Source organism: Mya arenaria, chromosome 6 (genome assembly GCF_026914265.1).
Source record: "Mya arenaria isolate MELC-2E11 chromosome 6, ASM2691426v1".
In the NCBI taxonomy this organism is placed as follows: Eukaryota; Metazoa; Mollusca; class Bivalvia; order Myida; family Myidae; genus Mya; species Mya arenaria.
In genome coordinates, this window is record NC_069127.1 from 23,119,068 (window position 1) to 23,132,527 (window position 13,460).

Below are 13,460 nucleotides of genomic sequence, written 5' to 3' on the forward strand. Positions count from 1 at the left end.
ACCTTAAAAACTGTACTTTAATCTTTATTTCTCAAAACCAATCATGCCTTCGTAATTTTTTTTAACGACTTTCTATGTAAACATCTCTTCTTAATATTGAAATCCATATCCCTAGCTTCATTCTCTGTCCGGAATGAAGAAAAAGACGCGTTATATACTGTTATCACCGCTACGACAGGCACCGCATTGAGGCGCTGGTTCGTGTGGAGGAAGAATTGAGTTATTCCTGTAAAGCAGCACTATTCCCCGATCCAACCCATACCATAACCTCGTGTTTGAACAAGGGGACATTCGTTGTGGAGCAGAGGTAGAGACAACCTACTTTTAAGGAATGTCAAAATCAAAATTTATGTTTGTTTCAATTTTGCAATAAGTGTTTAAATATATACTCAAGACAGCATTTGTTTCAAGAGTAATAAAAAATGATTGTAAGTTTAGTTTTAAAAAAATCAGTTTTATTTGCTGATTTTCATGTCACCCAAAATTCAGATGTTTACTGTACAGCACAGACATATAGTTTTTTTGTTCACTCCATTAGTATAATATATATACGTATGGATTTTCATTATCAATATATGTGTTTAGTTCTATTACTTCATAAACATGTATGATGTATTTTGAAACATTTATAAATTCACTTATCCTTAAAAAGACATCTAAATAAATAAAGGATATTTGTTGATTTCAGTGACAAATCGTATCTTGTTTCAGAAGTGGCAAAGCAATGAATAAAAATATAGTTTTTCTATGATCACGAGTGAGAATAAATTTGATCTAACACTGAAATCAACAATTTTTCTGTAGATTTCATGCTTATTTCCGGAGTTCTATTAGTTCTTAAAATATTTTTTCTAAATACCCCGTTTTTTAAATAGTGTTTTCTACTCCGCTACCCATGGGACGCAAAATTTTAGCTGATATCGTAACTGTCAATTTCCATTTTCCGGTTCGTGGTCAAACTATACAAGCAAAACAATTGCGGACAATCATTGAATGTAAAAACATTTTTAGGTATTCAGTCATCCCTTACTGTCAGAGACCAGTCTGATTCGCTTTAAGACAGGCCGTTTTCCAGGAAAAGAGTGAGGAAAACGCTAGGTCGTTGACATATTTTGAGCTGCAGGTGGGGTATAAAATTATCAGTTAATCTGTTAATTGTTGTGTGAATTTTCCGGGAAGTTCTTATTACGTATTACAACGACGACAAACAGTTCAGAATAATTGAATGATGATATAACATCGTATATAAGTAGCAATTGTTTTCGTGTGTTATTTGTTTTGTCTGAAGTTTGCTGCTTTATACAGAAGGCGATGATCGTTATAAGATTTTAGCTTACGAAAAAAACTCTTAAATATTAAAAATGAATTAATTTTTGTCCTTTGTATGTTTTCATGATATTAATATTTTGTATTATTGATTTATGTTATTGTCATTGCACCGATTTGTTTTACTGTGGAGAGAACGAAATATTTTCCAGCGATTAGGCATTAAATCCTGTTCATCAACACTATGGTAATTACAAGTGTTGTTAAAAATTAAACTTGTCGGTATTTTTTATTTAAACTCCAACCACGCATCCGACAATTTTGAAATAGAAATGTTTACTAATTATTAAAGAAAATGGCCTAATGCTTCGATTATGGTAGTACATTTATTTTTGCAGTCGCAAAAATGTGTATTTTTTCTTGTTATTATCCACCCAACTGAATAAGTCAATATATTGTATATTTGCAGTAAAAGGGCACTCAGATTATAGTCTACATTTATTTTTGCATTTGGAAAATAGTCGATGTATGTGTGTGTGAGTGTGAGTGTGTGTGTATGTGTGTGCGGGCGAGCGAGCGTGCATTCGGGCGTGCGGGGGGCAATCTTTATCGGAGAATAACACGAAAGTTTTTAAGTTATTGACTTCAAACTTCATATACGGATATACCTTATTGAAGAGAAGTGCAGTGTGCAGTAACCATAAGTCTGATACATTTAATATCCGTTACGGGGTTAGTACGTTACCCAATATTGGATATACGCTCTCACCCGATATTGTTTCCTTTGCCCAGTATATCCCATATCGGGCCACCTACTAACCCCGTAACTTAATATATCTCATTACAAAATCCCGCAATGCACAGGACCATAACTCTGTGTGCAGAATTATGTTAGTAATTGCCCTTTGTTAATAGTCAATGTTATTCCTTGTCGTAAGACGAAGTTGTTAATGGTCATTATAATATTATATCTAAGTGCAAAAGAAGTCTTAAATCGCTGATTGCTAACAGTATTGCTCATCCCGATTTTTAAGGTGATGTTTTAAGAAAATTCATAAAATTAAAATGCGTCCTTACATAACTAAGCTTTCAGTCCTTTGATTTAATTTTTAAAAACATGAAGATTTGTGTTATCTTTGAAACAATTTTTTTCATTCGTTTGGCTCGCTCGAAATGTTTCAGCGTGTGACGTCACTCTATGATCAAACAGTTGTAAACATAAGGTAGACTGTGTGGGAATTTTAGTTTCAAACAATAACTCCATCATATCTTTGAATGAAACGTTTTTGCATTAGGTACTCTGAGTTGTATTCCTTCGTCTGCAGATAGAGTCGGGATCGCTTATCATAGAAGTACTTGGGGTTTATTACTATTTGTTTTTCTTTATGAAGTTTCCTCTAGTTAATGCATACTTTGATAAGATTTACCAACTACGTTGCTACTTTATTCGGGACTGTTGGGATAGGGTGAGGTTGTGCACACACTATTTTAAACCCCCATGAAATTTACATTTTACCGACCGTTCCATGGCGGTACCGAACAATCCTTGATAAACACCCCAATTTGTTTTATATATTATATATGTAGTGTGTTGTTTGTGGAGTTTTGTGTTGTTGTTCCATGTTTCTGGTTTATGATTGTTTGTTTTTGTGTTCTATAACTTTGGCGTAGACCATGTGCCATCAAACGGGGTTTATGTTTAAACTTTGGACTTTTGTACTTGTTTCTGTAGCATTTTAAATTGTAGCGTTAGCTTTTTTATATTACTTCAAGCGCAAAACATACGCGATAACGACACCAATACTCGACAGCGCCACCACTAGGGCATCAGCGCCACCACTTTTATAAGTATGTGCATTTTTCCCTTTTTAAGAAGTGCTTATCAGTTGTGTTGTGTTCCGGCATAGGTACTATACATAACAGTTATGTTTGCATGCGTGAGATTGTTCTTACGGGGTGTGTAAGCACCGAAATGTACTTGCTATGCAATCAGATCTCAAAATATGCACAAGTCCGATTCGGGAGAAAAGCTCCTGACACCACAGTTTGCACAATATTGAAACGAAATATTAACCAGCCTGCAGTAGAAGTGTTCTTACACGGTACCACATTCTCCGATTTTCGAAATATTTCCGTTAAATGAAATTATCAAATACAATAAAAATCATACTCATGTTTGTTCATGTACACATTGGGCACAGCTCCACCACGGAAGTGTCGACAGCTCTTTTTCTTTGCACCACCGTAAAGTGGTGGAGCTGGCGTTTAGAGGCCGTGATAAAGTCAAAACAAATGCGACATTACCTTGCGTACCGGCAATCGTCAGCAGTAAGTGAAGGACGTTCCATCGGACAACCTAAAATAATAATTGAAGAACTGAACTATTTGAAACGGGGCTTAAATGTATACCGAGAGAGAGCGTATATTTCTTTTCGAGTGGACCTTTCACACATTTTATGCTAGCAACTCTTTTTTAAGTTATTTAATAAAACGTCTACAACGCAAGTAATTTTGAGTATGCACAAGATCCGAACCCGGCATGCGCTTTTTGTCTCTACGTGCGGACGGGTACCAGTCATGAGGTAAACATTACCCCGGTTCCCGTTCGCGTGTACAGTTGAAAAGCGCATGCCGGGTCCGGCCGGTGTGCATGGTCAAAATCATTGGCGAAGATTTGTGAGTCGGTAAAAAAACAGTGTTCTTGGCAGAGTTTTCAACGAAAATTGCGAAAACGTTACTAGTTTGTGCTTGTTGAGCGATTGCACCTTGGAGATAACTTCCTTCTGAACATGCATGCGACGTATACAGTTGTTTTATCGAAAAAATATTGTAGATCTGAGCTCGTTTCCACACATTTGTCTCAACCCGAAATCTGCTTACCTTCATAACTTGTGAATGATAAAGAATGTATGAAATTGTAAAATATTTAATATGTGAAAATAAACGACAAAAAGTTGATTATTTGTTTATTATGTGTATAATTGAGTACTAAAACACATTTTTTATGATTCTCAGTCCAAGAGATCACCCTAGGGACCAATCGCTCGACTAGCCAAAAAATGCAGTCCAAATACCAAGTAACTGTGTTTAAATAGCCTATTGTTTCATTTCCCATTCGACCTTTTATTAGTCGGCGCCCAGAAGGGCGCCGACTATATTTGATATTACTTTAGAAATATTCCAACTTAGGGACTAGTTCATAAATTGCAGAAAAATGATTTCAATAGTTTCCACGTTGCATGATAAAATATGAAGTTTAGTATGTTTTTTAAAACTTTACACTTTAATTGATAATGAAACCTTAAATTATAATAGCCCTGCTTATCATTTTGAAAATTTTGATTTTAAATACCAACTCAATCATAACAACTCGGCCATCTCCGAGATAGATACAGGCCGAAGTGTTCCGATTGATATCAATAGCTGAAGGTTACACGGTACTATTACCATATCCTTTATGTTTGTACACCTCCTACGCAGTAATCTTCCTTGGTCACGGCAAAAATGCCGGGTTTCGAAAAATTAACCTTGAGAATTGTTTGTTTTGAAAATGTCATTCGAAAGAATGAACTCCAGATAATTCCCTCTTGCTGTATAGTATTTTTTATCCCCGTTCTATATACTCATATGAGTGAAATGTGTTACAAAAACTAATGCAAAATATAAAGCTAGGAATTCACATAACATGCCGGTACCAATAAAAGGTGAATTTCATGCTATTGAAATTTATGTATTAGACCATTGACTCTATTTCTTCCGATGAAACGTATGTATATTTTTGTTATAATTTAGTTTTAACCGGAAAAAAACAGAATATCTAAAATAACGGGCTTAAACTATTGTAACAATATTATTAACCATAATGTCCTTTGAGCATATGTACACCCCACATAAAAACAAATATTATCATTGATATAATAACTATTTTTGGTTATCTGCATGCACGTTTTTCTTCTATTCTCATTGCGCCGACTTGATGCTATGCATCAACATTTTTCTTGTTATGTATTTGGGCTGCGTATCAGAGACTATCGTAAAGGTGTTAGCTGATTTGGTAGTACGGCCAAAATTACTGATCGGAACCGTTCAGAGACACAACGTGTACCTGCTTTATCGTTAATTCTGATCGTAAATCTAGGAAGTAGCCGAACTAAAGATATCATATGGTAAATCAGAAAAGAGACCTCGAGTGTCTTTCAATAATTATAAAAAGAACTGATTATCAACGTTATTATTATTATAATTATCATCATCATTTGTAGTAGTAGTAGTAGTAGTAGTAGTAGCAGTAGCAGTAGCAGTAGCAGTAGCAGTAGCAGTAGCAGTAGTAGTAGTAGTAGTAACAGCAGCAGCAGCAGCAGTAGCAGCAGTAGTAGTCTGAACGTGTAATATTGCCATTGAGGGTGTATTTTTAGAAATATTTTTGGTGACATTGTTTGACGTGGCGGACCTGTCAGATTTTGCAGGGTAATGCTGGTTGCAGGTCGTTTTTTAATATAGTTTTTTAGCAATTATACAACATATTTCGGTCTCTTTGACACTTAATCTGTACATTATTGTCCTATTCAAATAATAAAGTGTCTCTGATATACGCATGTTAATGCATGGTAATAAGCTGTCTCCTCAATAAAACATTCACATCCGTTATCATTATAATTCATGTTTAAAAACTATCGATTTTTATCATAGGCTTTTTGTTAAATAGTAACGATTTTTTAGAAAACAAAGCAATTCTCATTAAGTTTTATTTACGTTAAGAATTTTCCATTAATTTAACATGTAGTACGATAATTCTACCTACTTTATTATCCATAATTGTTTCAGTTTTGAGATTATCTTTCGGGTTGAATATAGCTCAGACCTTTTTACCGTGTTTTTTTTTGCTGTTCGTGCTATTTCCGTTTAAAAAACAGGATAGCCGCATTTCGGGCGGTATAGCTTTGCTTCTTTTTCACTGATAACTGACACTTTAAACTTGTCTGGCGAAGCCATGAGGTGAACAATAGAGTTGCTATGCTCGCGAGTGATATGCAATACGGCGCATACCCCTTTGTATAAACATTATTAATTAAAAAACTTATTAAAAAATTAACTGTTTATGTACAAAACTAATGAAATTGAACAGCGCATTTATATTATGACTGTTTCACGATATTCGCTATTAACTGAAAGAAAAAATTGAAATGTCAAAAGTGTTAAGAAACTCAATATCAACAGTGGATCAAAAAACGGTTCCTCAAGTTTACGAGTTTTTTTTCCCATTGTATTCAATTTATTGTTTGAAGTGAACCATATTCACTGCTGTTATTTCACTGATTTCTTACCGTAAGGATAATAGAAGTTCAGTATTACTGACATGCTAATGTAATCGTTACAGCATTTTTAAATATTATGGTGTCTGATTCTGAAAGCAGTGTTTCGATTGAATGCAGGTATCTTCATCGCCAATAAGATTAGGCATTATTGAACGTCGGGTATATTCCCCTTTTAAACGCTGCTTTCGGCTACGAAATAAATTATAAGCTCGGAAAAGGAAACCCAATCGCTACGTCCAGCAGCGTTTAGTAGGTAGGTTTCCAGAAATAAACAAAAATTTGTCGCAATATATCTTACTCCTAAAATAATACGTGCGAGTTATTAACTGACATTGGTGTGAAACCAAGAAAGTTAATGGTGTCGTGCCCAATCTCAGTGCCAGAGGAATAAAGTCTAGCAAATTTAATGAACATGTATGAAAACAAATGCTTAATTTAAGTTCAGTTTGTTGACATATTAATCCATATACTACAATGTTATCCTTAAAGAATTGAATATTTAAATATATTTTTGTTTCCGTTCATTCAAAAAATGAAATAGCAGTAAATTTCACTCCAATTGTTATGTCTGATTACATAATTACAATCCTTAGGTGCATTATCGTTTACGAGTACGTAAATGTGTCAATTTAGGGACACCCTCGGGCATACCAAAATTGAAATAAATAATAAGTGCACATTGTACATGTCAAAGAACATTCCCATATTTTGCCGCTGTAACCAAGTGCGCACCACAGTTATTAATCACATCAGATACAAAGTCTGTAAAACCTTGTTATTTTGCGAATGCTGCAAAATCTCGAAAATCTTTAGGCAAACATCTCTGTTTAGTCCAACCTTAATTATAAATAAAAAAGTGCATTCATGGAATTATTAAGTCTGCCTTTAAGAATAATACCTTGTGACTTGTCCTGGTTATGAAGTGATTGAATGATAGCATTCAGATTTATTTACCTTTTCCTCAATAATTTGCCTTTGTAGAAAAATAATGTTATCTGAATCGTATTTTTCTCTGTTTAGTTGAAGTAAATAAAAAAACAAGAAAAAAAGAATATCAAATGTGTCTCAACTGATTGTTTTTTAGATACTGTCAAGAAATATAAACGTTCAAGTTTATATCAGTAAGAAGAATTAAGGTCATCTTAAAGGTAATGTTTCAAAATTGAACACATTGATGTTAAGGGAGTGATAGTGACTGTAGGAAGAAGGCCCAATAAATCAATCGTCTCAGTCACGTATGACAATAACTATAATAGAGTGCATGAAATACTTGGTTCTGATTGGCTCAAAGTTAAGAATAGAAGCATTGAAATTAGTTAAAATACACCTTCCCAGTTGACTATAGATGATCAGATTGAATTGTATTTGCAACAAAAGGTTAATTTTTTACAATGCTGAACAATAATCTACTTCTTTGAGTAAATGTGAAATTAAACAAGAGTCATGCCTCGCCTTCAGATTGAGATTTATTTTGCTTGTTGGGTGCTTTGCTTGGGCTCAATTAAGGGCGTGCGCCCCTTGTACAGAAACAAAGAAATATGCATTGTAAGGTTGTTCATGAACATTTGGTTTCAACTTCAATATAACGTCAGGCACTTCTGTGTAAATTATGCATATATAATTATATCATATTAATATAAAAGAAGTTCAGATTATCTATTCAGAGAGTCTGCACGACAAATTATACCATTTCAATTGTTTAAGTTTTTCGAAAACCGAATTTTCAGAAGGAATGTACCACTAACTGTAAGGTAAATTTTTATTCAGGGATTTTGATGAAACGATAACGTTGATAAAACCAGTATCGATATATAAGATTTTCGATGAATTATTTACACATTTCCTAGTCTATTTCTTTAAATGTACGTGGTAAGATATGGTTGATAAAGTTCCAAGAAAGAGAAGTATCAATTTTACTTTCTGGAAACAATAATATGGAACAAAATAACAATAAGAAATCATTAAAAATCATTATCATCAAAGTCATCTTAACCATTATTTGAAGACGAGTTTATGCATATATATAGTTATATCACTCTTTTGTCAATAATTGTCAAACGGAGACTTCGAAAAAAACTCTTCTCTCGAAAACATTTCTGCACTTCGCCATGTTTTGATAATTAAAACTTTAAAATTATTGATTTAACATATGCTACCAATTGCTAGACCAGATCATGAGGTATTGAAGTTTTATTATTATTTAGATACATATTTTCACATGTTTTGTTTTACTTTAAACACCAAATCATACCAATGGAACAATATAATACATTTGTAAGCATGCGTTTAGGTAAGGAGTTTAATGTTCATTTATTGTTGTCAGATATTCTGAATGGTCTTTAATTCAAAATTCGATGAAAATAATACGTTCAGATCATGCATTTAAAGGATTACCTTCACAGGCGTATAATCCGTCATAGCTTGTCTAAAAAAATAATAAGCGATGTACTTAAACCTCAAGGAAGCGGTGAACAGTGTTTGTAAATGGCGTAAACTTTGCTTTACATAATCGATCGTATGGAGTGTATTACTAAGGCCATATCATATTGATTGTATGTTTGCCGTCAGGTTCCAATTTTAAAACCTACCAACTAGGCAGAAAAATCATGGTAAGATAAACAAAAATGTTGTCATAAATATATCTTATATAAGAGATATACAATATACGCTTTGAAAAAACAATCCAATTAAATACAGAAATAATGGGCCTCATGGAATAATGACCGGGAAAGGAGTCATATTTTATATTGAAACACATGAATTAAAATATACGGTCATTATTTTGAATATTAATACTGGCACTCGAAATATAGAACAACTACCTGCAAGTATGTATATCGAATCACATTGTCTGAAGATAGGTACGTATCGTTTCTATATAGTACTTTGATATCCGTGTCAAAATGCTCTGGGGTCGGTATTCTAAGCGTGTAGTATTTTTTCTACATGTGGGGCATTTGTCTATACGGTTGAAGGGGAAATTGTTATTGATAGTCATTATATTTCATTGCAATGCTCTCAAACAAAGCTACAATTATACTTGCAGGTTGATCGAATTATAAAGGAAACTATTGTAGGCTGATTTAAATGTTTTTACTTGGTTTCAATATCAAGCTTAATAAATGCATTTTCTTATCTTTTATTTGTTATTTTGCCAGTAATCGTTTGGTTCTTGGAAAAAAACACTAAAAATATTGTATATTTATATGTATACATGTACGCATAAACTGTTACTTAGTATGTGTATATAAATATGTTGGTATAAACTTATAAAATTGTCTTGCAATTCTTTAAGGAACGAATATACCTGGTTAATGTCATAATCGGGGTATGAAGCTCATATCCCCGATAATGACAACAACCACGCAATTCAATACTTATATTTAGACCAAATTGTTATTATTCTTTTTCAGAATTGTTAAAAATGCTAAATTGCAATAAAAAAAACAACTTTTGGTAATTCTTTCTCACCCATTCTGAAAGTAGAACGGCCCGACCGTGAACGGAAACAGTTTGTCATATGACGTCATAACAACGCGGGTAAAATAAGGTACTGCATTGTTGATTTTTATCGTAAAATTGAAACTCTAGTGACAATAATATTATAACAAATCATAAATAAACACTTTATAATATGCCGATTTAAGATTTTAGTAGCCTGCTGACACAATTAAAACAAAATCAAGATAAACAATTTTCAATGTACATGTATATTGATACACGATTCGAGCATATCCGAAGATGTCAATCGGATGATAATCGCAATTGCCGAAAGGCCGCATGTTTAAGGAAAGTGAGGTAAATATATTACCCTATATTTAAATGTATATGCTGTATTGATTGAATCACAATGCAAGCTCTATTATATATAAAAAGAAACATATAACGCTGTAAACTTATTCACCGAAACTATAATTAGTGTACCTTGAAGAGTTTAAATTATAACTTAATAGGATTCTGGTAATTTTGAAATATAACCAATGGAATATAATTGAACAAACAATTAACAAAGAGTGCATATTCCTCTCTAGTGTAATCAATATGCATTCACGTGGAATCACCTACAATCTAAGTTCATATGGTTCATATGACAAAACCATATATAGCTTAAACAAAGGTGTCAATGCCCATGTGGTCGCAATAAAAGATATTGGTCCAGCTTCGGTGGCTTAAGAACGTTTTTCGGTCTTATATCTAAAACATTACCTGAGCTTAAATGTATTTCATTCATTTTAAAGTTTTCCTGGTTTATGTGAACTTTTCCTCCTCTATGTTTTGCAATCTTCTTTTGTATACCTGAAACAGGTAAATTGTATAAAAACGAATATGGACAAGGAAATGAATTTTAAATTTTATAAAAAGACTACACTACACTTTAGTAGGGGTCGGCTCAAAGGGTAAGTGAATAGTTTTTGATGACAGTTTCTGTATAAACTCATGATTTTTAGGAACATTTAACATATCAAAATAATCATTATATCTGTGATATTGCATTGGTTATATCCGAAAGAGAATTGTAAGTCTATGTGGTTAATTGAGTGTTCTTGGAATGAAATGTTTTGAGATACCCCATATCGTCAAACTAAAGACGTACATCTTAAAATCGCTACAAACTTTGATTTAAGCTCTGTGTTGCTATTGTATTAAAACAATACACGTATTTTGAAATATAACAAAGCGTTGGTATTTGGAAACTATTATCAAACGAAATATTTTTTTTTATAAAATAAGTGAAATTGCCTTATCTACATAATCTTTGTTTGCAACCTTGTTGTTTTGGAGGAGGCTTAGGAAATTCATTATTAAATATTGCATAAGTCAGCTTATGATTCTTATATGAAATAAGGCACTGCCTTAGACGGGCTCTAGGTATGATATCAACTACAGAAACTGCTAATGCAGTACATTTTTTCTTAAATAAACAAGCTTCAGGCATAATTGATTTTATATGACACACTACGACTATGACTACGACCAATTAGATCATTTAGTTGCATCACAAGTAAGGTTAAGGCAATGAAAAGCAAATTTAATATTTTAATGTTTGAGAAAATAACAGGGCTATTCTAAGAGACATTTTGGGGCAACTTTGGTGGAAAACCACAAGACATTATAACATACAAAATATCTAAGCTATGTATTTTGTATAAGACAACAGGATTTACAAAGTTCTTCCTATATATCTTTTTGTTAAACAGATGAACCCCAGGACGGGGATTTTAGTAATCCAGGCAGAGGTCCACTAGACAAGGCTAGACACCAAATATCTAAGCTTTAAGCCTTTCGGTTTCAGACAAGAAGATTTTCAAAGTATTTCGTGTATATATCTAAGTAAAACAGGTGACACCCGGGACAGGCCCATTCTTGATCCATGGGGCATACTTTGAACAATATACATTGCTACACTCAAACTATCTCTAGGGTTTCTGTTCAGGGGAAAGAGGTTTTAGACAATAAAATTGTCAAAGAGTTCCCTATATAAGTCTATAGCTAACTTTTGACGCTCGGGACTTGGCCAGCTTTGACCCAAGGGCATAATTTGAGCACTCTTGGTAATCATATGATTGTACATACCAAATATAATTTATTTGAGATTAAATAGGGGTTAGCTTTAACGTGAGAATGCGATCAAACATTATGAGTATTGTCAATTAAGTCCTTAATTTTACAGGTTATCACAAAATGAATTGACACGAAAGAGTTGACTTCCATGGACGTTTACAACGCGCAAAGTAAATCCCTTGGAAATTTAATGTACAATAAAGTTTATCTAAGATACTTGGTAATGGTCCCGTGGTACAAATTAGTCTTTTTGATCGATGCTTGATTGTATACACTTATTCATCGTGGTCGTTATAAAAACTTAACTTTTTATATACGAAAAAATGTTTAAATTTATGTCCCACTGCATAGGTTGTACTTGTGTGTCTATGCTTAGCGAAGGCTAACACCATTGGCTTTCACAATTGGTTTGTGTGTATGAATCCTCTTGAAACTGCTCGAAGATATATCAACCCTTAAGTCTCTGTAAATTTAAAAAAAAACGTTGATAGAAGAACACATGTAATAAATGTGATAACAAAACAACATTGAAATATTCACCAATGAAAATAATTGGATTAACAGCAAAATCGGCAAGATGAGCCGAGAAACTAAAGTAGAGGCTGCACTCGAGGCTCCAATTCCGTTTCCCAAAAATCGGACATGGAAAAAACCCATTGGGAATCAATAGAAAAAAATATGCAAACACGTCCGTACTTGTAATTAAACATACATACTTGCGTGTAGATATGTTGTTAATGTGCATAGAACATAACATTGCAATTGCTTGTCGAAGGCCTCCTTTCAAAAGTGTGCAATGCTAAAGTTGTAAGCGTATGTGACTTCCCATGTTTTCTAGCACGAGACAGTTGTCTGGCTCATAATGTTTGAAGCACTATTTGGGGAGGTATAGTTGGTTATTAATATCATTCGGGATATCCTCTGTATCGCAATATTTTCAGCAATTTCTTTAGCAAAACCCAACTATATTCGAAAAATTCAACGCTTTTGTCGACCATACGTTTTGTTATCTACGGCAGAAGTGACAACTAAAGAAGCAATAAACAACAATAACTATAGTATCACACAGCTAAGTAAACGCCGCGCTCAGGGAGAGCAACAACATTTAGCTGACCAACAGCGTTCACAAAACGAAAGTGTCGTTTTTGGGATATTAACTTACAGATAAATGTATTGTTGCTAAAGTGAACATGCCGACATGTAAAGACAGAAAAGGTGTGGAAGGACCACCAGATGTAGTGAACAACGTAATACCACTTGAGCAAACTCCTAAATACGCGTTCAATTATGTATGTGAACCATTGAATCACACATCAA

The 13,460-nt window shown here is 33.5% G+C and overlaps 1 protein-coding gene across 3 annotated transcripts in view; it reads right to left on the reverse strand.

The window, feature by feature from the left end:
* Positions 1-9,042, reverse strand: part of LOC128237533 (carcinoembryonic antigen-related cell adhesion molecule 5-like) — a 28,037-nt gene extending 18,995 nt beyond the window's left edge. For 2 of the 3 annotated variants that reach the window (XM_052953122.1, XM_052953121.1), the window contains exons 1-2: positions 8,976-9,042; positions 3,571-3,622 (exon numbers count right to left, since the gene is read on the reverse strand). In XM_052953122.1, the coding sequence (XP_052809082.1) occupies positions 3,571-3,622; positions 8,976-8,999 (76 nt within the window). In that variant the 5' untranslated portion in view covers positions 9,000-9,042. The remainder of the gene's footprint in view (positions 1-3,570; positions 3,623-8,975) is intronic. The other variant, XM_052953123.1, reaches the window with a different exon arrangement.
* Between the last annotated feature and the right edge of the window lie 4,418 nt (positions 9,043-13,460).